General features: G+C 44.0%; 1 protein-coding gene across 2 annotated transcripts in view; it reads left to right on the top strand.

Annotated features, from left to right (window-relative positions):
- Window positions 1-26,923, top strand: part of LURAP1L (leucine rich adaptor protein 1 like) — a 131,148-nt gene that overhangs the window by 72,201 nt on the left and 32,024 nt on the right. Inside the window, exon 1 of one of the 2 annotated variants that reach the window (XM_056552162.1) lies at window positions 2,593-3,499. The exons of the other annotated variant lie outside the window; for it this stretch is intronic. Within the exon in view, the coding sequence (XP_056408137.1) occupies window positions 3,296-3,499 (204 nt within the window). The 5' untranslated portion in view covers window positions 2,593-3,295. Of the gene's footprint in view, window positions 1-2,592; window positions 3,500-26,923 lie in introns of those variants that run through there. 2 annotated transcript variants of the gene reach the window in all.

Raw genomic sequence — 26,923 nt, 5'->3', positions numbered from 1 at the left:
ATGTTAGTGTAAAAATTGTTATTTTTTTTACAGTAACATGCTGGTGTAGCCCCCAACATTTCCTTTTCATAAGTGGAAAAAGGAGAAAAAGCCCCCCAAAATTTGCAGTGCAATTTCTCCTGAGTACGGAAATACACCATTTGTGTCCCTAAACTGTTTCCTTCAAATACGACAGGGCTCCGAAGTGAGAGAGCGCCATGCACATTTGAGGACTAAATTAGGGATTGCATAGGGGTGGACATAGGGGTATTCTACGCCAGTGATTCCCAAACAGGGTGCCTCCAGCTGTTGCTAAACTCCTTGCATGCCTGGACAGTCAGTGGCTGTCCGGAAATGCTGGGAGTTGTTGTTTTGCTGGAGGCTCCGTTTTGGAAACACTGCCGTACAATAAGTTTTTCATTTTTAGTGGTGGGAGCGGGGGGGGGGGGGGGGGGGACAGTGTAAGGGGGTGTATATGTAGTGTTTTACCCTTTATTTTGTGTTAGTGTAGTGTTTTTAGGGTACATTCGTACTGGCGGGTTACGGTGAGTTTTCCGCTAGGAGTTTGCGCTGCGGCGAAAAATTTGCCGCAGCCCAAACTTCAAGCAGAAAAATCCCTGTAAACTCGTGCGTGTGAATGTACCCTGTACATTCACATGGGGGGCAAACCTCCAGGTGTTTCAAAACTACAATTCCCAACATGTACTGACAGACCGTGCATGCTGGGAGTTGTACTTTTGCAACAGCTGGAGGCACACTGGTTGGGAAACCTTCAGTTAGGTTCTATTACCTAACTCAGTATTTTCCAACCAGTGTGACTCCAGCTGTTGCAAAACTACAACTCCCAGCATGTACTTATCGCCGAAGAGCATGCTGGGATATGTAGTTGGAGGTACACCACTATAACTCCCAGCATGCAGAGACAGCTGTTTGGGCATGCTGGGATTTTCAGTTTTGCAACATCTGGAGGGCTATAGTTTAGAGACCACTGCACAGTGATCTCCAAACTGTGGCCCTCCAGATGTTGCAAAACTATAAATCCCAGCATGCCCAGACAGCAAACTGCTGTGTGGGCATGCTGGGAGTTGTAGTTTTGCAAGATCTAGAGGGACACAGTTTAGAGATCACTGCACAGTGATCTCCAAACTGCAGCCCTCCAGCTGTTGCAAAACTACAAATCCCAGCATGCCCACACAGCAAACAGCTGTCTGGGTATGCTGGGAGTTGTAGTTTTACAACATCTGGAGGGCCACAGTTTACAGATCACTGTATAGTGGTCTCAAACTGTAGACCTCCAGATGTTGCTAGGCAGAGGATCCAGGGAGCCGCATCGCAGTCCTCTTCTTCCATCGATCCCCGCCACCGATCGCTACCTGCTGATGGGTAAGTGGACTTCGCCTATTGTGGGTGGGCAGAACGGGGAAACCGAAAATTAACCCCCCCACCCCTGATCTGCTATCGGTCGTCGCTCCTTCACTACCAATAGCAGGGATAGGAGCTCACTCCTATCCCTTCAGGGGGATCGTGGGTGTCTTGGACAACCGCGACCCCCATTATATTCCGGGTCACCATAGACCCGTAATGACCCGTAATCGAGCAAATCGCCTGTGTGAATTCGCAGACATGGGGGGGGGGGGGGGTCTAATGACCCCCCTGGGCATTTGCGCGGGGTGCCTGCTGATAGATATCAGCAGTCCCCCCGGTCCGGTCCCCGCGGGGAAAGAAATTCCCACGGGCGTACAGATACGCCCTGGGTCCTTAAGTACCAAGGAGCGAAGGTGTACCTGTACACCCTGGGTCCCTCTGTGGTTAAGGGTATGTTCAAAGAGGTGGGTTACCTGTGAGTTTACCATAATCAGCAGATTACATTGACCTCAAAGGCATATGCTACGGAAATTCCGAAGCAGAAAATTCACCGCAGGAAACTCGGTGAGGAAGTTTTGATTACCACCACTAAATTTGTCGTACTTGCGGTATTGTTGAGTATCACAGAAAAAAACCCTCTATAGGCGCTGCCCCCTGAAATCTGTCATTGTACATAATAAAATGCAAATTATAGGGGCAATTTTTGTGTTATTTATTTTTTTTGTTAACAAAAAAAACCCAAAAAAAAACGGCACAGGAAAGTTGTATGGAATCCTGGCCTCATACACACTACTTTGAGAAATAATGCCATAGAAATTGAATCATCGAGAATAACCTGCAGAAGACCTGTCCATGTGAAAATACCCAGGAATAGAAAAACAGAGCTAATTTGTTTTTTTTTAAAAACAGCACCACACCTGTCTTCAGGTAGTGTGTGGTATTACCACTCTGCTGCACTCTTTAGGCTAGGTTTCCGCTTGTTTTTTTTCTGGCAGTTTTTGGAATACTGCCACTGCAGTTTTTGAGCCAAAGCCAGAAATGTATTCAAAAGGAATGGGAAATATAAAAGGACTTACACTTCTGAATTTGGCTCAAAAACTGCAGTGGCAGTTTTCCAAAAACTGCCAGAAAAAAAACCCAAGTGGAAACCTAGCCTTACAAGAGAATTGAGCTGTAATACCACACACAACCTGAGGACAAGTGTGGTGCCGTTTTTGAAAACAAATTTGAAAAATAAAGTGTATTTTTTTCCTAATCTTGGATATCCCCTGTAAAGACTTTAGACGACGCGTCATATAACTCTATTGAGCAGTGTTATTCCACATTTCTTATTCCACTGGTGCCCGCTGCTTGTATGGAGGCTGACTATTGTGTGGTTGAGGAGAAGAGTGCCGCTTCAGAGCACATAACACTCCCATGTTGAGGCCGAGCATTACCTCATGAGAGAAGAGACATATTTCAGAGCACCACACGAGCCGCAGTCACTGCACCGGGCGCTATTGTCTGAGAGAGCTCGCACCATGTAAACCAAGCGCAGCCAGCAGCACGCCCCTGCAGATGAAGCCCTTGTGTGCCCTGCTATTAGGAGGTGTGCGGTACAAGGGCTGTGTCACATCACGTCCTCCTGCCACTGAGGTTTAAAGTTTCAGCAGATCTAAAAAGTCAATGAGAGAGGCAGCAAAGTGTCAGTGTGTCCGGGCAACGTCCATCTCAGCGCCCTCTCTGCCCATTACACCCGCTGACACAGAGAGAGCCACCTGATTCCGGGGCACTGCCATATGAGTGTGTGAGGCATCAAAGGTGCGATCTAATTCCATAGGAGCGGCGCACACCCTGCTGAAGAAGTTCCGACTTGTCACCCAGGAAGCAATGACTTATTCCTCTGCCCTGCTCTAGTCTGCTCACTACAATTACCTTGGCATCTGCCTGGCGCTAGTCCTCACACCCCAGCATGGCAGAGTCCTCCACACCGGACCTCCGAGACATAGAGCTCAAGCTGGGGCGGAAGGTGCCCGAGAGCCTGGCGAGGTCCCTGCGGGAGGAGCACTGTGACTGGAAGAAGGATGCCACCGACTCTGGGTGCCCTCTCAGCCCTACCCAGTCCAGCACCATTGACAGACTGGAAACTAAGCTGCAGCTTCTCAAGCAAGATATGGTGAGTAGGACAGCTCTGCCACATTCCACTGCCTGGCACAGGAACTTATGTAATGTGCCCTCTCCTAGCACTGTGCCATATGGTGTCAGGGGAACAGCTGCCAGGAACAGATGGACTATGCCAGGATGTAGAGGTCCTTCCCAAACTAGTGTGTGTTACAACTTGCACTCATGTTGTGTTTGTGTAGAAGTATATACATACATCTATATTTATGCATTTTATTATACAATAGGGCAGTGGTCTACAACCTGCGGACCTCCAGATGTTGCAAAACTACAACTCCCAGCATGCCCGGACAGCCGTTGGCTGTCCGGGCATGCTGGGAGTTGTAGTTTTGCAACATCTGGAGGTCCGCAGGTTGAAGACCACTGCAATAGGGTATCAGCGGAACAGATGTATGTAATGCCTACAGATAGCTGCCAGGGGTCACTGAATACAATACAGTGGTCACTCAACTTAGGCTGCGTTCACACCACGTTTTTGCAATACAGTTCCTGTATCAGGTTTTTGAGTAAAAAAACGGATTCCTCAAAACCTGACTAAACTGTATCAAAATGTGTGCACAAATTTTTATCTGTATATGGTTTGAAAAGTGATGTCCGGTTGCATCCGTTTTTACGGGGAAAAAAATGTATACATTTTGAACTTTTCACTCCATTATGAATAAAGTTTCACTTGTTTGATTGAAATTCTAAGAAAAAAAACTGTGGAAATTAAAAAACCGTATGGTGAAAACCTGATGGAACCGTATGCTCATGTGGTTCTGTACGGTTCCCATTGACTCCCCTTGCTGTAAATCACTGTCTATGTAGTGGACAGGAGCGTCTTCAGGGTCCTGTACAGTACACACAGTGTCCTAAAAAAGTAATGGAGCCGCCCTCACCTGGAGCAGCTATCCCTGGCACAGGTAAAGAGTAGTACAGAACATGTACCGCATTTTTCGCCCTATAGGATGCACCGGCATATAAGACGCACCCAATTTATAGGTGCAAAATCTAAAAAAATAAAATAGTGGTCTTCAACCTGCGGACCTCCAGATCTTGCAAAACTACAACTCCCAGCATTCCCGGACAGCCGTTGGTAATACTCACGTGTCCCCACCGCTCCGGACCCGTTACCGCTGCCCTGGATGTCGCTCCATCGCTGTCGCTGTGTCCCCGTCGCTCCGGGAACGTCTCTGCTGCCGGCCGGGGTATCCTCGCTCTCCGTCGCCGCCATCACGTCGTTACGCACGCTGACGCACGTACGCGACGACGTGATGACAAGGAAGGAGAGCGCCGGCCATACAGGGGATCCCTGAACGGAGAAGACACCGAGGAGGCAGGTAAGGTCCCTCCCGGTGTCCTGTAAGCACTAACCCGGCTATTCAGTCGGGCTGTTCGGGACCGCTGCGGTGAAATCGCGGCGGTCCCGAACAGCCGGACTGAACAGCCGGGTTAGTGTCATTTCCCCTTCAGACGCGGCGGTCAGCTTTGATCGCCGCGTCTGAAGGGTTAATACAGGGCATCACCACGATCGGTGATGTCCTGTATTAGCCGTGGGTCCCGGCCGTTGATGGCCGCAGGGACCGTCGCGATAGGTGTGTGTATTCGCCGCATAAGACGCACCAACTTTTTCCCCCCGTTTTGGGGAAGAAAAAGTGGGTCTTATACGGCGAAAAATACGGTAATACCTCCCTGTACTGTAGGGGGCGCAACCAGACAGCTGGTCGGGGCATGCACTTCAGTAATACAGGTGTTCTACCAGTGAAAATCCCATTGACATGTTTCACAGATCTGGACTGTCTGTGGCATTGTATGTTGAGTCTGGTTTCAGGTTACAGTGCATAACAGCTCTCCAGCTTTCTTATTGCAATGTTTCATCATTTCCAAAGGCTGGCTGTTATTAGTGAATGGAAACCCTAAAAACCCATTCATACTACAGAATTTGCAAGCAATAAAAAATTCTGGTGCAGCAGCCTTCTATTGTCCTCAGTAAGGTTCAGCTGCATGATGCTTGAATTGCAAATTACGGTGTCTACCAAAATGATCACACTCTTTCAATGGAATTCCGCGGTGACTGTAGTGCTGTCACTGGTGCACATGTCCGTGCGGTCCTAGTGTCAACAGAAATTCTCCATTCCATAGTGTGGATGGGGCCAACTCTTCCTCTGCCCAGGTTATGATAAATCTCCTCTAATGTTCTGGTAGTTTGTTACATGGGTAGATGACAGCCCGACATGAGTGCCTGTTAAATAGACTGACGCTCATTAAAAGGAGTCTTTAGAGTGTGTTCACACTTTCAGGTTTTGAATACAACGCCAGGAATGGATTTGAGAAGAGTAGAAGTCTCAGTCTGTTCTCTAGGCTCCGATTTTGGCCACAACAGGGGTCACTTGACCAAAGATTGTTTTGTTGCCCGTGCTGCGACCCAAAAGACCCAGCCTTTTCGTTTGTGGCCACTTATAGGTGGCAGATATTAGGTGCGACACAGCAAGTGTTGGTTGTGCAATGGCCTAACTTGCCATTTAGCCACAGCCATTTATGTGTCCTCCGTTTATGATTTGTACTCAATTATTTCAGTTAAAATGCTAGGCCTACAAGGTGACACATCTCAACGTCGCGCATAATGTTAGTGTTAGGGGCAGCACTCTGGCCATTCATTCTGGCCATGAGCGCTCCCTCCTCCCAGCTCTATGCAACCCCGGGACTCGCGGTGCAGGGCGCTCCTGCATGCATGTCCCGGGTGTTGCTATTATTAACGCTCCGGCCATTCAGTTTGGCCGGGAGCACACTCTGATCCCTAACTTCGGTGGCTTCGGGACAGCTGTGCCAAGTTTCACCTGGGCAACCTGTGTGAACGGATCGTGCCAGGGGTAGCAACCTGGGTGCTGCCTGCCCCAGTAAGTCCATCCCGCTTTGCGGCGGGCTCTAGTGAAAACCAGCAGCACCTTCGACTCCGTTCCCTGGTACGGTTCAGTTCTTGTTCACTCAGGACAGTGGATCCACTACTCAGTTGTCACGGTAAGGCCGTTACAGTTAGAAAATTATGTCTATGGTCTATGGTCACAAGCCGTTCGCAACATGTTTTCATGGGAAGAAATGCAAGAAACAAAGAATGATTTTTAGGGCTGCACAGTCCCAGCCATCAGCCGACAAACATCTATTACCTTGTTTATCAGCTGATCTCTGGGCTTTTTACATGGGGCAATAATCTGCCTTTATGGCCAATAAATAATTGCCCATATCCTGGTCACGTGATTACGGTGAAGGCTTGTTCACATGACCAATTGAAAAGTAAAAGTAGTCTGCATGAAATCCATAATTCAAATCCATGCAGGTCATGATGGCTACTTATATGCATAGTTTAAAGGGGTACTCCCATGGAAAACTTTTTTTTGTTAAATAAACTGGTGCCAGAAAGTTAAACAGATTTGTAAATTACTTCTATTAAAAAATCTTAATCCTCCCAGTACTTTTTAGGGGCTAAATACTACAGAGGAAATGCTTTACTTTTTAGATTTCTCTGATGTCATGACCACAGTGCTCTCTGCTGACCTCTGCTGTCCATTTTAGGAACTGTCCAGAGCAGGAGAAAATCCCCATAGCAAACATATGCTGCTCTGGACAGTTCCTAAAATGGACAGCAGAGGTCGGCAGAGAGCACTGTGGTCATGACATCAGAGAAATCTAAAAAGTAAAGCATTTCCTCTGTAGTATTTAGCCCCTAAAAAGTACTGGAAGGATTAAGATTTTTTAATAGAAGTAATTTACAAATCCGTTTAACTTTCTGGCACCTGTTGATTTGAAAAAAAAAGTTTTCCACGGGAGTACCCCTTTAAAGCTCACATTGAATTTAATAGGGATTGTACAGAACTGTGACTTTTTTCCATGCAGTAAAATCCTCAATGTGGTATTTGAAAACCATGAATATTTTTCCGTGTGGTATTATACTTACCATTGGTCATTGATTTTTTAGGCAAAACTACACTGAGTTTTATGCAGAAATATCTGCTGATTCTATATCCAAATGAGCTCAGATTTTAGCCATGTGAACATGCCCTTAGATTAGATTAGATTAGGTAGTATTAGGTTGGCCATATAACTAAGGTAATGGTTGATCTTAATGGCCATTTGGCTGACCATTGTCTGTAAATTATGCAGTTGACATGTCACCATTACATAGGTACAGTAGAGGCCCCAAGTACCTCTTTGGCAGCATCGTTACATAATACAGCATTGTGCATGACCCCTAAATGTGTATTTTCTTATCCTTTTTCTGGACCATATGGCTTAATATAAATATGAGCTTCTTTTTCAATGGCATATTGCAGACTCTTACGTAGGTGCTTCCTTACAGGTTTAAAGGAAATACCCAATAACATTTCCCAGTTAGGCAAGGTGGAAGAATAGATGGATTCAGTTTCAGGTGTCACACCTGGGACATATGTATTAGTAACACTATATCACCTACGTTCAGATGTTCAGTACAGGTAGACACAAAGGGACACCAATACTGCCCTTCTGTGCTCTGAATAGGCCAATAATGGCAGTAACAATTTTCTTTTCATAAAAGTGAGATGAATTACAGCCATTCAATAGACATGACATCAGAGGATAAGAATGACTGCGGACAGGTTCTCATTCACTCTGCATGTTTTTGTAATTTATTTTAAATAAAAAAAAATTATATAAAAATGTGACAAATATTAGCCATAACTACAAAATGATCAATTGATGAATGTGAATTTGTGTCATTGTGCCTGTAGTCAAGAGTTGTGATATTTTAGACAACAATGGTCAGTTCTTGAAAATGATGAGTTGGAAGCAGGAAAAATAGGCAAGCATTGGATCTAACCAACCTGAACAGGGGCCAAATTGTAATGGCTATACTAAGTAGGTCAGAGGTATCTCCAAAACAACAGGTCTTGAGGGGGGGGGGGGGTGGGGGGTGCTATTCCCAGTATGCAGTGCAGGGGTGTGGAAATTTTATAAAAACTACTTGTCCACGGGACTAAAATGGAGCAAAATCTAATTGTCCCTCATGACGATCCACTTGTCCGGGCCAATATTCGCTTTTACGCTCTAATTTTTTTCTCCTCGCCCTATAATAGCCATAACTACCTACTATAATGATACCTTTTAATTTTTCAATAACATATTCTCTGAACCAAAAAAAAAAAAAAAAAAAATATATATATATATATATATATATATATATATATATTAAGGAAAGTCAAATTGAAATAGTAAAAGATAATTTAGCAGATTTGGTGTTTTTCTTTTCTGCGCCGTTTACCTTCTGGTTGAGGTAACATGTTAGTTTTATACTTTAGGCCGCCTGATTACAGTAATACCGTATTTGTATTATTTACGTCATGTTTTACTAATTCTGGACTTTTTCTCATTTTTTAAATTGCCATTTTTTAACCCCTGTAGCTTTATTTTTTTTCCACATACCAGGCTGTATGAGGGCTCATTTTTTGGCCATAATCTGTTTTTTGTATCGGTACCATTTTGGTATTGATCTGACTTTTTAATCGCTTTTTAACTTTTTTTTCTGGGATATTATAAAAATTGCAAATCTGTGGTTTGGTATTTTTTTTACATTTACCGTACGGGATACATAATGTTATATTTTCATAGGTTGTACAATTACGCACGAAGCAATACCAAATAAGTTTATTTTATTATGTTTGCATGTTTTTATATAGGAAAAGGGGGTGATTTGAACGTTTAACATGGAAGGGGTTAATGCAGTGGTCTTCAAACTGTGGCCCTCCAGATGTTGCTGTCCTGGCATGCTGGGAATTGTAGTTTTGTAACATCTGGAGGGGCACAGTTTGAAGACCACTAGGTTAATGTGTCTTTCAAACTTTTATTAAAACTTTTTTATTTTATTTTTTTTACACTTTATTAGACTTATGAGGAATCATTAGATTCCTCAGACAGATGAATAGAGTTCTATTGAACTCCATTAATCTGTGTGCTCTGTGATCCATTGATAGAGCCTGGTCCAGCCAAGCTCTATCAATGACAGAGCAGGACAGGAGGAAGCAGAGGTAAGTCCTCCGGCTACCTCTATAGTGGATCCACCCCACTGGCCCACCAGGGAGCATTCACATGTCCCTTTAGACGCCGCTGTCAGCTTTGACAGCGGCCATCTAAAGGGTTAATAGCCAGCCGCGGCGATCGCCGCATGCTGGCTATTAGCGGCGGCCCCCGGCTACTGAGAACAGCCGGGGGCTGCAGAGTATGGAGCGGGCAGGAATCCCGAGCCCGCTCCATACATACTGCTGAGCGCCGCATACAGTCTCCCCGTGCAGACGTGCGGGGAGTGGAGGCAGAGGACGCAGGTCTGCACGGGGAGAAATAAGCCACGCCCCCCTTATCTCCCCCCGCACGTCTGCAGAGCAGGGGAGAGAAGACAAATACACAGCTTCTCATCTCCCCTTCTCTGCTTCGGAGGACACAGGCTGCAGAGTATGGAGCGGGCAGGAGTCGGCAGCCCGCTCCATACAGACTGCAGATCGCCGCTGCACTTGTCAAGTCCGGACCTGCTTGCCTGAAGCCGGGCTAAGGGCCGGACAAATTCACCTGCTTGGCGCCCAAAACTGCTAGTCCCGGGCGTCGGGCGATAAGAATTCCACATCCCTGCAGTGGTAAGTACCTACCAAACTGGTCTAGGGGAGGACAGCCAGTTAATCAGCAACAGCATCGTAGGAATCACAGGCGTAATGATGTGTGTGGCAAGCAAATTCTACCTATAATGGCGGAGAACTGGACCATCTAGCAATGGAAGAATGTAGCCTTGTCTGATGAATTCTATGGTCAATGTTCCCCTAGAAAAAATTAGGTTTTGGCTTCCATGTGGATCTCACAACACACATACCACCTCTCTAAACTTTGTTGCAGATCATGTACAACCCTTTTGACAACAGTATTCCCTAGTGGCAGACCCCCTGTGATCCCCGGGGCGGCGACGCGGCATTCATGAACACAGTAACCTAGGGCTATGGGAGGGGGCATGATGTCTAGTCCTTTGGATAGGGGATAATATGTCTACGGGCGAAGTACCCCTTTAAGTATCTGTGGGATCTTGTGGGAAAAAAATCTGATCCATTGAAAGCCACACACACACAATCCTTTACAGGATTAAAAGGATCTTCTGCTAATACCTCATACCATAGGACTGCTTCAGGGGCCTTGTGGAGTCTATTTCTCAACAGATTATAACTGTTTGCACGAAGAGGACCTACACAATAATACTGGCAGGTGCTTTTAATATTATGGCTGATGCTGTATACTTGTATAACAGTACTGATATGATATCCAGGTCATGACAAAACATTAGAGCTGAATGTTTAACATCCTGTGGAAACTTTTCCACATAAGAAATCCCATATGTTTAGTTTTGTAAAGAGCTGTTATTGTGACAAATTACAGCAAATATCCAGCGCTGCTTCGGCTTATATTAAATTGGCACGGATATTTGAGCAAACTTTGCATAGCTTAATAGTGTAAGGGAATATAAGACACTTTGTCTTATATCTTAGACAAAATGCTTCTTTCTTTTGTTATCAACCCCCCTCACCTTTGTCCTGTGTTTGGATGACAATCGGTACAAGTCTATGGAGGGGGAGGAGGAGGGCGTTCCACCTACAAGTTGTAGGAGAACGTCGAAATAGAGATGAAGACTGCAGAGTAGAAATCTGTTAATCATTACCGTATAGATATTATATAATGGCCATAAATAGTGATGCTTCTCATTTACACATACAGTGCAGATTATCCTGAATAGTCACCTGAAATGATAGGATTGCTTTAAGCATACCATGAGTCTTCTACTGGTTTTAGGTTGTGCACTAATATGGGGCTGTGAAGCTCTACCAGGATAGTTGTCTGCATATTCTCCAATAAACAGACATCTTTCTGGCAGTTGTGGCATACTAAGAAGTCTATAGCTGCCTTATGTGCTTTGTCTTAACTAAACGTATTGTCATAAATGAACACGGGGGGAATCAAGATCAAGTCCAGTAGATCAAGGTCCAGGTATAAGATATTGATCTTACGTCACCACTAAGCTGTATAGTTCCCTAATAGCAGAAGAACTATCTGTGGCTAAATTGGGGTACCTTGCCTCCATTTTTGATAGATGGTTGGGACCTTCCTAAGCTGTTTCCATATCTCCCACAGTCCTCAATAGAAAGGGGATCATGCATTGGCCAATTTACTGCAATCAATGAGACTCTTTTTTTTTAAAGGCCTTCTGATCTGACCTTGGCAGTACGGAATGCACTAAAATTAGTGACAGTACAGCTGAAAACTGACAAGAAGGATTTTCAAAATATGACAGCTAAGCACTATGAAATATGGCACTTGACTCCTACACACTCCATAGCCTCTATTAATTGTGAAACTTTTGTTTCCCCTCTGGCCTCTTTCATTGGAAAGACCACATTACTCAGTGTTTTTTTCCATTAATCCATTGTCAGAATCTACATCAACCATCCCTCTGCCACCTGCTGAGAATGGAAGGAAAACCAAGCAAAATAAATATATTGGAAATACCAGGACTAGAGAATGTACTTTGAGCTGAGTGTTTTGCCATATGCATTACTGTAGTAAATATATAGTAATTTATTAATTACAATATATTACCTGGACCAGATATTAAATGAACATTACCCTGAGGGTCAATTTTTACCCTTAAATGCACAAAATGTGTGTATCAGGTATAAAAAAAAAAGTTTAGTTAAAAGTTAAAAATCCTACCATTTAGTTTCTGATTAGAAAAAGATAAGTTCATTAGAAGGACATTCTGCTTGCTGTGTTACAGATAGCAGCATAGAGGGGGCTATACACCAGCCCAGATAATGGACAGAGGGGAAAGAACCCTTAGAAGACAGTTTACACATACTGGAGAAAGAGAGGAGAGCACACACAAGGTAGTTTGCAGGGATGAATCATATAGGCTGTGTACAAGTGTACAGAGAAAATAGAGCTAACACAGAAAATTGTAGAAGCAAAAGTAAGCAAAACTTTTAATAAAGACATATGGAGAAAATTATTTTGGTACCATAATAAGTACAAACGAAGAATAAAAAATATGTCCATAGCCTTTAAGTTCACTTGGTTGACTAGCAACAGGCAACAGAATGATTGGTGATTGACATATACTCTCAATGCCTTTTATGTAAGCTTAGTTTTGTTAAGGCATATTTTAGAATGCCTGTCTCTATTTCATCTTTATTACTGTTGTTGGGTGTGGACCCATAGCTGAGACAGTGGAAGGGTCTCTTTAACTGTTTTGCTAAGTTTTATTTGACTGACAAAATATTTGCTTGTCCTTGTGCTCATCGTGCCTGTTTATATAACCTCACACATGCCTGCTTTGGGCGCACATAATAATGTGGGTGTGATGCAATCCACATCTGAGGAGGTAACCTGCTGTAACTGCAGATACAATAGCTCTTTACTGCAGCAATAGCACTCTGTAGAAACATATGTATGTGTGAGATATTGCTTAGTTGGGCTTAACTATGCTTCCCTTAATGACAAAAAAAGAACATTCAACACAACCCCTATAAAGAGGAGCTCTGGTTTATAGGTATTTTGGCTAATGCACATGGAAACTGCAAATATAACACAGACTGCCAATGGACTTTTTATAGCTCGTGTCCCATAGGAAGACTATAGACTGCTGTAAGTAGCAAACCATGCTTTAGTTAGCTGACATGCTGCAAATACAAGACATTATATTTTACTGTCCTACTTTGTTGGTTCACGTATGTATGTATGTATGAATACAAATGTCAAAGTATTATAAACACATAGGGGGAGATTTATCAAAAACTGTCCAGAGCAAAAGTTGCTGAGTTGCCTATAGCGACCAATGAGATTGCTTCTTTCTTTTTCAAAGAGGCCTGTGAAAAATGAAAGAAGCGATCTGATTGGTTGCTCTGGGCAACTGCACCATTCTTCCTTTACACTGGTTTTGATAAATCTCCTCCATATAGAATGTGCTTGAGAAAAACATTTTGAATAGGAAAAACTAAAGCTAACATTTTATTTGCTTGTGCTATTTATCTAGATGTAAAGTGACTGCTACATTATGTAATACAACAAACCAGTTTAGGACTTAGTCATTGTTATGTAAACGCACTAAAGAGTAAATCCTTAGACCCAAGGCAATGTCATAGGTCCTTGTGGTGTGGGTAGAGCTGGGCGGTATGACCAAATATGTGTATCACAGTATTTTTGTAACTTATGGCGGTTCCACGGTATATAACGGTATTTCTTTCACCCCCACCAAATCATGTTACCCACCAGCGCTGTTCTGCTCCCCCCCCCCACCAAATCATGTTACCCGCCAGCGCTGTTCTGCTCCCCCCAATCATGTTACCTACCAGCGCTGTTCTCCTCCACCCCCCCCCCCCCCCAAAAAAAAAATCATGTTACCCGCCAGCGCTGTTCTGCTCCCCCCCCCCCAATTAATTATCAGCCCAGCGGGGTACTACTCACATATGTCATCCGCAAGCACTGTCCTCCTTACCTTTAACTTACCTACGTCGGCCTCACGCTGTTCCTGGGGAGGGGAACGTCGGGCAGCCGTCAGCCTATTACCAGCCGCAGCGATATCCCGGCCAGAGCTCCTTACATGACAGTGGGCTCTGCCTATCACTGGCCGGGGCAGGACAGCGCTGCGGCCAGTGATAGGCTGACGGTTCTCAGACGTTCCCGTCCCCAGCGTAAGGCCAACGTAGATAAGTTAAAGTTTATTATGTTTATCTTTTGCAGCCCGGGCATAGGGATACAGCGTACAGCAGTGGTCTTCAACCTGCGAACCTCCAGCCGTTGGCTGTCCGGGCATGCTGGGAGTTGTAGTTTTGCAACAGCTGGAGTTCCGCAGGTTGGAGACCACTGGCGTACAGTATAGAGTTCCAGCGCCGGCGGCCCGCAACAAAGAGGAGGAGGGCAGTGCCTGCGGGTGACACATGTGAGTAGTACCCCGCTGGGCTGATCATTAATTGGGGGGGGGGAGCAGAATAGCGCTGGTGGGTAACATGATTTGGTGGGGGGGGGGGAACAGAACGGCGCTGGTGGGTCACATATGATTATTTCCCCGATGTGGGGACAGCGCAGCGCTGGGCTGATAATTAACTCATTCCCAAGGGGGAGGGGCCCAACCGATATTGCGGTATGGGAAAAATTCTTATCGTGCAGCACATTTCAGTATTCGGTATGAACCAGTATACTGCCCAGCCCTAGGTGTGGGTCCATGATGTGCCAGCCATTCATCTGCTCTTTTCCCCTACTGTACCTCCAAATTATGCTTTAAGCACAACTTCAGCTCAGTAATCCGTAATGCTAAGTATTCATTTTACAAGGTTTGTATGTGCAACACTGTTGTGTGCATAAGACTCATAAAGGCCTGTCCATAAACCCTGTTTGGTCATCTAGACATTATATAATGAGATCCCCTGCTTGTGATCCCCCTCTATGATATAGTATAGTTCTCTGCTCATAGGGTGTGTGCTCTCTGTTACTTAAAGGGCCAGTGCATGCACTCCTAATCTGTCCCCACCTATCCGTGCCAAGCAAAACCTTTTTAAGAATGCTTGACCGCTAACCTTCATCTGAGCGATGTTGTGGTTTATCCCATAGCAAAGGTATACAGTGCAGATGATCAGAAATCCTGCATTTGATCCATGCCTAACATCTCGTCTCTACCTGACCCTCTTGTACTGTATTTACTCACCACGATTTCTGCCTATTCTTGACTATGCTTTCTTGCCTTCTTCCCTTGACCTATGCTAGGACCCTAACTTGCCTTTGCCTGACCTCTTGGTGCCTTGCATTGGTGACCAATGGGCCGACTCTTTGGTAACGACCTAGTACCCTCTAGCAGCTAAATCCAGCTTCCACATCCAGAAATGGGACAAAGGATGAACACCTAGATGGGACTTAGATTCCGCTCCTAAGTTTGGCCCAAAGTCAAACTGATTGGATAGCACAGTGGGTCCACATTTCTAAAAGGTCACAGCATGTGGGAAAGACTTGAAAACTCACATCCAGTTTCCTGTTATTGTGATCATCTGTGTTAAAGGGGTTATCCAGGAAAAAACTTTTTTTTATTTATCAACTGGCTCCAGAAAGTTAAACAGATTTGTAAATTACTTCTATAAAAAAATCTTAATCCTTTCAGTACTTATGAGCTGCTGAAGTTGAGTTGTTCTTTTCTGTCTAAGTGCTCTCTGATGACACCTGTCTCGGGAACGGTCAGAAGTAGTAACAAATCCCTATAGCAAAACTCTTCTACCCTGTGCAGTTCCCGAGACAAGCAGAGATGTCAGCAGAGAGCACTGTTGCCAGACAGAAAAGAACAACTCAACTTCAGCAGCTGATTATTATTGGAAGGATTAAGAATTTTTTATAGAAGCAATTTACAAATCTGTTTAACTTTCAATCTCTTTACTACTCATAACTTACCGTATTTTTCACCCTATAGGGCGCTCCGGCATATAAGACGCACCCAATTTTAAATGAGGAAAATCTAGAATACAATGTAAATTATAGGTCACAGTGATCTTCAACCAGCGGACCTCCAGATGTTGCAAAACTACAACTCCCAGCATGCCCGGACAGCCGTTGGCTGTCCAGGCATGCCAGGAGTTGTAGTTTTGCAACATCTGGAGGTCCGCAGGTTGAAGACCACTGGTATAGGAGGTAATACTCACGTGTTCTCGCCGCTCCGGACCCGTCACCGCTTCCCTGGATGTCGCCCTCAATCGCTGTCGCCGTGCCCCCGTCGCTCCCGAACGTCTCCTCTGCCCAGTATTCTCGCTCTCCGTTGCCGCCATCACGTCGCTACGCACGCCGCTCCTATTGGATGATGAGGTGGCGTGCGCGGCGACGTGATGCCGATGAAGGAGAGCGCCGGCCATGCAGGGGATCCCAGCATGGAGCAGACACCGAGGAGGCAGGTAAGGTCCCTCCCGGTGCAGCCGGGTTAGTGTCACTTTCAATTCAGACGCGGCGGTCAGCTTTGATCGCCGCGTCTGAAGGGTTAATACAGGGCATCACCGCGATTGTTGATGTCCTGTATTAGCCACGGGTCTCGGCCGTTGATGGCCGCATGGACCGCCGCAATAGGTGTGTATTCGCTGTATAAGACGCACCAACTTCCCCCCCCAGTTTTGGGGAAGAAAAAGTGCGTCTTATACGGCGAAAAATACGGCAGTTAAGCCAGAGCAGACAAACACTACAAAAAGCCATTTGGCACTGAAGGACCTAGCGCATCAATGTATGTAGGTGCCCTGTTCATATTAGCCAACGATCTCTATATTCCTCCAAAAGTGCGACAGGAGTGAAAGGGCGCCCAGCGCAGTTTTGGAGGCATATAGAGATCGTTTGTTATTTAGATCAGAGGTGGAGCGGCTGCAGGAACCCCTACTTTCATGCTACCTCCATTGTTACACTTGGTGGAGTGTAACTGAATTTGGTAAGCGTTGCCTTTACTTACCTGCACGTATCTCATATCTTATTACATCACGGAGCGCTGTCTCTACTTTGTTTTCGGCTGTTCATATTAAAGGGTGGAGTACAAGGTGAGGAAGAATACATAGACAACCTAGTGAATTCTTCTTCACTATTAACTGATTGTTAAGGTCCCAGTAACATGGCTTTCCCAGAAACCCCAATTGAAGGTAACATTATGGAAAGGCAGGGTTTGAGAAACAAGACACCTCAGGATGGATATCAAACTTCACATTATTTAAAATAGTGGTTATATAACATGCAGCCTTATATGACAACATTCTTCCTCATATATGCAAAGATAGTGATTATAATCTGTACCATGCTTGTTTGCTGTGCCCCAGTATAACCAATGTGCAGAAAATAATAGCTGAATTACATTATGACCGTGATTTCACATACAGGCATGCCTTCATCGTGTAGGAATTATAGGCAGCATAGATCTCAATGTGATGTACAGATCACTTAGAGCGATTACCCAAATTGGCCAAATCAGGTCAGTTATGTGAGATGTCTGCACAGGGTTATGTGCATGACGCTTCTTTACAGATTATCGTTGACATCATTTATATATACTGGAAATGATTACTTATAAGAAACCTGTCATATCCACACTAAGCAGACATTATAATCAACAACATAGGAGAAAAGACATCTCTTGGCAGTAACCAACCCCCCCCCCCCCCCCCCCCCACACACACACACCACCTCCTGATATACCGCAACATGGCTTACAAAAATGTGAGCATACTTCTGTATACTAGCTGTATACAGCATGATGGAGTACTATATGTCACACGACTAATCTGTCACACGACTAACCCTGTTGACTTATAATGGAATGCATTGATTTTCCTCATGGTGTCATTTAGACAGGAAGAATAGTGCTGCCTGCTGGACAGAGCTTTTAAAAGAGCCTAAATTGACTAGTCGTCTTCAAGGCCGCATGTAAACTCTATTGTATGTAAATTATCCAGGCACAGGCGTAAAGCCTATTATAGCAAATGGATGCAGAAATGTATTACTGTGAAACAGGCATATTACAGAAAGGGATGACTCTATGTCTCTGTTATATTTAGCAGGGTGCTGTAGGTGTAGCATTCTCTCAACCATTCATATGTGGCCATACACCTACACTAGCTGACAGCTATTTGTCCTGAGCTATATTCCCCATACACTGTTTTGTTTTCAATGGGATGAGCAGAAAAAGCTGCTGGCTGGTGGCTCATGTCTAGAGAAAACAAAAAGATCCCATATTGAAATTCAGCACATCCAATTCTTCTCTACTTCCCGACCTCATATTTCAGTGGAGCAAACGGGCGGGGGGCCAACATACACATTAGACTTTTAAATTGGCAGTTTTGGTGGACTTTCCTCTAATGTATATGGAGGCTTTAAGCCATGCAGCCTATGATAAATAAACAGTTGTGTTACGCAGCAGGCTCTTTGGTTAGGGCCATGTTCGCTATGCAAGGTGTCAGCAGCGTTGTCCTTTCTGCTCCCAGCTGTCATCTTCATGCTCTTCTGACCCATCCTGTCTTCTTACAGTCCAGTTGGCCTCAGTGGTCTGCTCCTTACCGCTGATGCCAGTGATTGGTATCAGTGTCATGTGCACAATGTATAGGACTTGACTTCAGCACTTCAGGTAGGAGACACTGGAGCAGTGGTGACTGGGTGACTGCAGTTTTTGTTTTCTTTTCATCCAGGTCCCTTAAATTTTTTTAAAGTATCCGAAAACTCCTTTAGGCTAAGTTTACACTTGTTTTATTTTTTTTATTTTTTTTGGTGTTTTGCCCAAATAGACACCAAAACGATCCCCATGGACAGATGTTAGCTGTAAATCAATGAAAAAATGCAAAATAGTTTTTCCACTTAGCGTTTTTCATTTTGGCGTTTTTTCATCCTTTTGGCGTTTTTTCACTCTTTTTTGGCGTGTTTCAGCTCCTTGGTGGTTTTGCAAAATCGCAGCATGTTGAGCCTACAGCGTTTTTTCCCCCTGAAATTGTGGCGTTTTTCTCCCATAGAAGTCTATGGGAGTAAAAAAAAATGCCATGAATAGAACAGCACTCATTCATATTTCCCGCTGAGAGCGGTGATTGGCTGCAACCATCCGGCCAATCACCACTCTGGGCGGATGTTCTATTCATATCACTGGCCGGAGTATAGTGCAGAGATGCGAGCGCTGTACAGAGCCGCTCCACATCTCTGCTATATTATGGACGATCACGGGCAATATGTCTATTAGTACAGGTACTACTACTCCCATCATGGAGTAGTAGTACTACCTAAAAAAATGTAAAAAAATATAGAGAAAAATAAAGTGAAACACACACACTTTATTAAAAATTAATTAAAAGTTCATTATAAAAATGTCCTTAAATACATTTTTTCACATCCCTACTGCATCCTTTTTTTTTTTTTTTTTTTATTGTTTTGGTACCCAACACATTTTGAAAAAAAACGCCAGGAAAATTGCCAGAACAATGCAGGAAATTGGTCTAGTGTTTTTTCTGGCGGTTTTTTTCCAGTGGAAGTGGAACCCTAGCCGAAAAAAAAACCCAAGTTGAAAAACCATGTTGAAACCAAGATGAAACTTAAAGGGGTTCTCCCTTGTTTATACTGTTTTTTGTTATTATGTTTGTGTGTTATGTGTGTGTAAGTAGGTGTTTTTTTTATGTGTGTTGTGATTATGTATATATGTATTTTCTTACCTTTTGTGAAGATCCGGAAGCTGGCCCCTTTTTCTTCCAGCGGCTTGCTGTGCACCTCGGCCGTAGCTCAGCGACGAATCTGCGGCATGCACAGGTAGTTTTTTTTTTTTACCAATAAAGTTTTTTTTTGTCTAATTTACAAACTGTCTGCACTTGCGCGAAGCTACGCTATTAGCGTAGACCTAACGTACGCTACGCTGTTAGCGTAGCACTTGTGTACTCGCGCATGCGCAGACAGTTTGTCAATTAGACCAAAAAAACTTTATTGGTAAATAAAAAATAAAAAATACCTGCGCATGCGCCGGAAGAGGCCGCAGATTCGTCGCTGAGCCACGGAAGAAACAGGAAGAAAAGATTTGCCTCGGACGTCAGAAGATAGGATGGACAGAAGCAAGAACACACCCCCCGACATCCCACTTACCGAACACAACATGGCGGAGGCTGAGGTTACACAGCAAGCCGCTGGAAGAAAAAGGGGCCAGCTTCCGGATCTTCACAAAAGGTAAGAAAATACATATATACATAATCACAACCCACATAAAAAAAACACATACTTATACACACATAACACACAAACATAATAATAAAAAACAGTATAAACAAGGGAGAACCACTTTAACCTCCATTACATGCAAGCCAAGTTTCACATTGCCTCATAGCCTGTTTCTAATTCCGGTAGATTGTCTACTCTACAATGCATGGCATCATTTGGGGGGTCTCTGACTGCCTGCTCCCTTCTAATGACAACACAATAAGTAATATTTAGACAGCAGGGATGGTTGATTGTGACAAAACTCAGTGTATGAGGATGACTTGACCTGGTGGAAATGAGTAGAAAACTCCTGAAATCTCAGCATTTTGGGTCCTGAGATAGTTTAGGTTAGGCGCAACCAGGACTTTGTATGAGGCAAATGAGGGGGATGTATCAAAACCTGTCCAGAGGAAAAGTTGCCCATAGCAACCAATCAGATTGCTTCTTTCATTTTTAACAAGGCCTCTGAAAAATGAAAGAAGCGATCTGATTGGTTTTTCCTCTGGACAGGTTTTGATAAATCTCCCGCAATGTCTCTATTCAGGGCATTGGCGTGGTTACTTGTCACTTGCTCTGAATCCCTGCACCTTATCTATAGGAGTAATATTTAGTCTCTTAGTATGGTGGTAATATCAGTGATGATTGTTATACGAGTCTAATGAAGCACCCATGTGGGTGTTATCTCTATATGTGGACAAGGGTGTTGTGTATTTCTACCACAGCCTGTTCTGGTGAATTCTGGTGTAGTGCCATTTTATAACATATAATAACAAAGTTATCATGCTCATAAAAGCACCCCCTTCTTTGTTGGTTTGTTTTTTAGTTTTTTTACTTGAGAAAATGTGTGGTGCTTGACATAAAAAGTTTTCTGCATCTGCTGGATTTGTCCATCTTCCATCCCTTTAACCCTATGGAGGTATGGTTGTGCTCAGAATTAGAGATGAGCGAATTTACAGTAAATTCGATTCATCACGAACTTCTCGACTCGGCAGTTGATGACTTTTCCTGCGTAAATTAGTTCAGCTTTCAGGTGCTCCGGTGGGCTGGAAAAGGTGGATACAGTCCTAGGAGACTCTTTCTTAGGAATGTATCCACCTTTTCCAGCCCACCGGAGCACCTGAAGGCTGAACTAATTTACGCAGGATAAGTCATCAACTGCCGAGCCGAGAAGTTCGTGACGAATCGAATTTACTGTAAGTTCACTCATCTCTATTCAGAATGCAAGGAGGAGTCCTGTTCAGCTGTGGTAATGCATCAGACATAGTGTGAGGATCAGATTATGGGAGGCACATCACAGGTTATATCTGGGCAGCATTGAACGGTTAAATGCCGATCCTGGAACGCTCTTGTTAAAGCAAACATTGAACAACAGTCTGATTAACTTCAGTGTTACACATACACATCAGGGTAACAGCAGCAAATGTCACATTCCAGGCACTCATGCAGACTTTCATTTAACCCTTACTATTCAGGTGAGAGTTAAATCCTTCAGCTAAATGAGAAATTCATACAGCACATCTAAAGCACTTTGTTTCTTATCTTTACCAAGAGGACTTGTTAAGTATATGTGAATTCTCCTAAGCTTGCCAGAACTAGATTGTATAGCCTCATGATCCATGATAATAACATCTCAGCAGGATAGTAGGAAGCATTTTTAACTGCTTTTAACCTGTTAGGTTAAACATCATTGTATAACAAATACACAGTGATCCCTCAACTTACAATGGCCTCAACATACAATAGTTTCAACATACAATGTCTTTTCTGGACCGTTGTAACTTGAAACCAGACTAAACATGCAATGCTACAGACAGTTCAGATCTGCAAAACGTGTCAATACCCCGTAGAACTGACCAATCAGAATGGACATTTCACTGGTAAAACCCCTGTATTCCTGAAGTGCATGCACTGACTGGCTGTCTGGTAGCGCCCCCTACAGTACAGGGAGGTATTACATGTTCTGTGCTACTCTTTACCTGTGCCAAGGATAGCTGATCCAGATGATGGCGGCTCCATGTTACTTTTTTAGGACATTGCGTGTACTGTACAGGACCCTGAAGAAGCTCCTGTCCTACATAGACAGTGATTTACAGCTTCCAGCAAATCTTTCTTACTTTTATATGTAAGCACTTGCTTTATCTACTTATTTTTGTTTAATCCTCACTTTTTCCTATTTTTGGATGACATTTTGGGGCTTCAGAACCAATTACCAGGTTCCCATACAGTTATGGTGTCAACATAGAATGGTTTCAACATACAATGGTTGTGCTAGAACTGATTAATATTGTAGCTTGAGGGACCACTTGTATTGGGAGTTAAAGAGTTACTCCAGCCTTAAGACATCTTATCCCCTATCCAAAGGACTGCGGGGGTCCCGCCGCTGGGGACCCCTGCAATCTTTCCTGCAGCACCCCGGTATCATCAGCCTCCGGAGGGAACATCATTCCGGGTCTGATGAATCACGGGGCCGGAGTTTTGTGACATCACAGCTCCGCCCCCCCAATGCAAGCCTATAGGCTTGCATTGAGGGGGCGGAGCGTGACATCTCACAGGGGCGGAGCCGTGACATCACAATACTGTGGCCCCGTGATCGTGATTCATCAGACCCGGAGCGATGTTCGTTCCAGAGGCTGATGATAGCGGGGTGCTGCATGAAAGATTCTGGGGGTCCCCTGCGGCGGGACCCCCGCGATCAGGCATCTTATCGCGTATCCTTTGGATAGGGGATAAGATATCTTAGGGCCGGAGTACCCCTTTAAAGGGCTTCTCTGTAGCTAATATTGATGGCCTGTCATTTTGTATTTATTGGGCGTCCGATGCTTGACACTCCCACCAATCAGAGGTCTACAGTGTATGGGTGAGCACATAACTCTCTTTGTTGTTTCCTAACCAAATCTTGGTACTGCAGCTCTCTAGATTTGTTCCCTCACCGATCTGATATCCTTAGAATAGACCATCATTATTAAAGTTCTATAAAAGTCCTTTAAATAGTATCCAAGTGTTGTCTTTACTCTAGTTGTTACAAATAAGGTATTAGTTTAGGAAAATAATTCTGGCATTCATATAAGTTGCCATCACTTGTTCAGCTAACAACTTTCTCTTCCAAACTTCCTTCCCTCATCTACCATGCAAGTTTATTTTTAAAGGGAAATAAGCAGCTGTCGGAGACTTCTGGCAGTCCATATCTCCTGGGGGATAAAGGGTTTCTTTTCCCTGACATCTGCTATTGTGGGAATGTCAGACTGCCCTATACACATTATACCAGTGCTTCTCGAACTTTAAAGGGGTTCTCCGGTGCTTACACATCTTTTCCCCTATCCAAAGGATAGGGGATAAGATGCCTGATCGCGGGAGTTCCGCCGCTGGGGACCCCCGGGATCTTGCACCCGCCACCCCATTTGTTATCAGTCCCAGAGCGAACACGCTTCGGGGACTGATTACAAATGGGGTGCCGCTTGCATGATCCCGGGGGTCCCCAGCGGCGGGACTCCCGCAATCGGGCATCTTATCCCCTATCCAAAGGATGTGTAAGCATCGGAGAACCCCTTTAAGGTGCGCCTAAGATGTTTGCAAAGTGCATCTGGCCTTCCTCAGTCTGTGACAATAAATTAGGATACCATTTATTTCTGACATGAACTTCCACCACTGGTAAGGTCCAGGTATCACAAGGTTGTGGCTGGAAAGACCTTTAGAAAATGGTTAAAAATGCCTGCCTTAAATGGAATGCATGATCAGAAAATGATCCATTGTTGATATCATAAAATTTTTGTAAGAATTGTTGGTGATATTTTTTCTAGTTTTCCATTTTACTATCTATATTTTAACTCCTTAAGCCGCTCCCTTTTTTTATAATGCGGGGCCATGGCTAATAGCGCGCGGCACTGATTGCGGTGCCGTGCGCTGTTTACCCTTTAGACACAGCGTTCAAAGTTGATCGCTGCATCTAAAGTGAAACTAAACTGCTGCCGGTTAGCTCAGGGGGCTGTTCGTGATCACCTAGGCGAAATTGCGGCACCCCGAACAGCTGTAGGGCACGAGGAGGGTCCCCTTACCTGCCTCCTTGTGTGTGATCGTCGAATGACTGCTCAGTGCTTGAGATCCAGGCATGAGCAGTCAAGCGGCAGAATCATCAATCAATGGTTTCCTATGAGAAACCATTGATCAATGTAAAAGTGTGTGCAGTGCAGTAAAAGTGTGTGCAGTGTTATAGCCCCCTATGGGAGCTATAACACTGCAAAAAAAGTGAAGAAAAAAAAATGTGTAAAGATCATTTAACCCCTTCACTAATAAAAGTTTGAATCACCCCCCTTTTCCCATTTATAAAAAAAAAAAAAACAGTGTAAATAAAAATAAACATATGTGGTATCTTCACGTGCAGAAATGTCCGAAATCTAAAAATATATAGTTTATTAAACCGCTCGGTCAATGGCGTTTGCGCAAAAAAATGTGAAAGTCCAAAATAGCGTATTTTTGTCACTTTTTATATCATGAAAAAATGAATAAAAAGCGATCAAAAAGTCCGATCAATACCAAAAACGTCAGATCATGGCGCAAAAAAATGAGCCCTCATACCGCCCCGTACGCAGAAAAATAAAAGTTATAGGGGTCAGAAGTTGACAATTTTAAACGTATAAATTTTCCTGCATGTAGTTATTATTTTTTCCAGAAGTACAACAGCATCAAACCTATATAAGTAGGGTATAATATTAATGGTATGGACCTACCGAATAAAGATAAGGTGTCATTTTTACCGAAAAATGTACTGCGTAGAAACGTAAGCCCCCAAAATTTACACAATGCAATTTTTTCTTCAATTTTGTCGCACTATGATTTTTTTTTTCTTTTTGCCGTAGATTTTTGGGTAAAATGACTGACGTCATTGCAAAGTACAATTCATGTCGCAAAAAATAAGCCATCATATGGATTTTTCGGTGTAAAATTGAAAGGGTTAGGATTTTTAAAACGTAAGGAGGAAAAGAAAACTAAAGTGCAAAAACGCTCAGTCCTTAAGGGGTTAAGGACCCAGGGCATAAATGTACCCCCTTGCACCCGCTTCCCCATTTTGATGTTTGATCAGGAGGGGAGAGTTCTTAATGCCCAGTGGGTCCCGGCTGCTTTCTGCAGCCAGGAACGACGACTATTGCTGGACATTGCCAAATCAGGCTGTTGTCTGGCATTAATCTTTTAGACGCCACAATTTAGGATTTTCCTAGTTTAATGACGGAAAATATAGATTTTATAAAGACAGGAGGCGAGTATCAGATGCATTATCCTTCTTTATTAAGCCTAATAGCAGAAAGAAATACAATGTAATATGATAACAAAAGAAAAAATGGGAAGTGCCGGTCGCTTAGCAACCATATACACCCCTTACATTCCAACCAATCCTATCCTGCCTTGCTCCATATTAACCGAATCCAGCTCCACCTCCTCCTCTTTCTTTATGCAGCAACCCAACCGGAACCAACTGCAATCCAGGAGAAGTAAACCATCCAAGAACAGCCAACAAAGAATCCAACGTCGTATCGCACCGTAACGATCTCCAGAAACCATGCTGCCTCGGAACAAACTGGAACAGCAAATCGCCATCGAACTCCAAGAAACTGATGTCGTAAGATCTCGAATCAAACAGTGAACTCATCCAACGGTGCGTGATTGGACACGTCCCTCAATAACCTAGGAAAGAAAAAACACAAACCATGATGGGGATGGGAAATAGGGAGGGTTGATACTCGCCTCCTGTCTTTATAAAATCTATATTTTCCGTCATTAAACTAGGAAAATCCTAAATTTTATGTCAGACAGGAGGCTCTTATCAGATGCATGTTCAAAGCAAGCACAAACAAAATCATACATTAATAATCTACAACACTGACATAGAAACATGACTCTCCGGTTGAAAATAAAACGTGCGAAACGTATGTTCCGAAGACCAGTCCGCTGCCTTCATAATGTCAGACAGAGAACCTCCTGCCTGAGCCACCTTGGTAGCCATGGCCCCTCTAGAAGAGTGAGCCTTAAAAACCGAAACATCTATCCCGGCTAAGACCATCGTTTGACGAATCCAACATGACAACGTCGGAGAAGAGACCGGAAGGTGTGGAGCACAGAAAGATATTAAAAGTTGAGAAAAAGAATCCGAACGTAACTAAGCCGTCCTTAGTTCATAGGCCCTCAGACACCGAACCACACATAATTTTGGGTGATCTGGAAAACTTGGATAGAATACCGTTCTCAGATCAGTTTACGCCCGTCGTGAAACCGAGAAGAGCACGCCCAGGGGCGTGAACTGCCTCCTCGAGATATCCAATGCCCGAACGTCCGATACTCGTTTGATGGAAATCAAGCACAATAACATAGTTAACTTGAACGATAAGAACTTAAGAGGTAAATCTTCATTATCCTCCCAAGAGGAAAACATACAAAAAATCAAAGATACATCCCAAGTAGCCTGATACCAAGGAGCAGGAGGACGCTGAAAACGGATGCCTCGCAAAAGACGACAAACCAACGGATGTCGACCCAACGTCCCTCCCTCAACTTGGACGTGACGAGCAGAGATAGTGGACCTGTAAACATTAATCGTCCGATATGCCTTCCCGGAGTCAAAAGCTTCCGGTAAGAAATTTAGGACTCCGGACACAGGGGCTTGAATGGGATCCAT

Source organism: Hyla sarda, chromosome 1, assembly GCF_029499605.1.
Source record: "Hyla sarda isolate aHylSar1 chromosome 1, aHylSar1.hap1, whole genome shotgun sequence".
Classification (NCBI taxonomy): domain Eukaryota; kingdom Metazoa; phylum Chordata; class Amphibia; order Anura; family Hylidae; genus Hyla; species Hyla sarda.
Note: the sequence above shows the minus strand (reverse complement) of the source record. Positions and strands in the feature narration are given on the sequence as shown.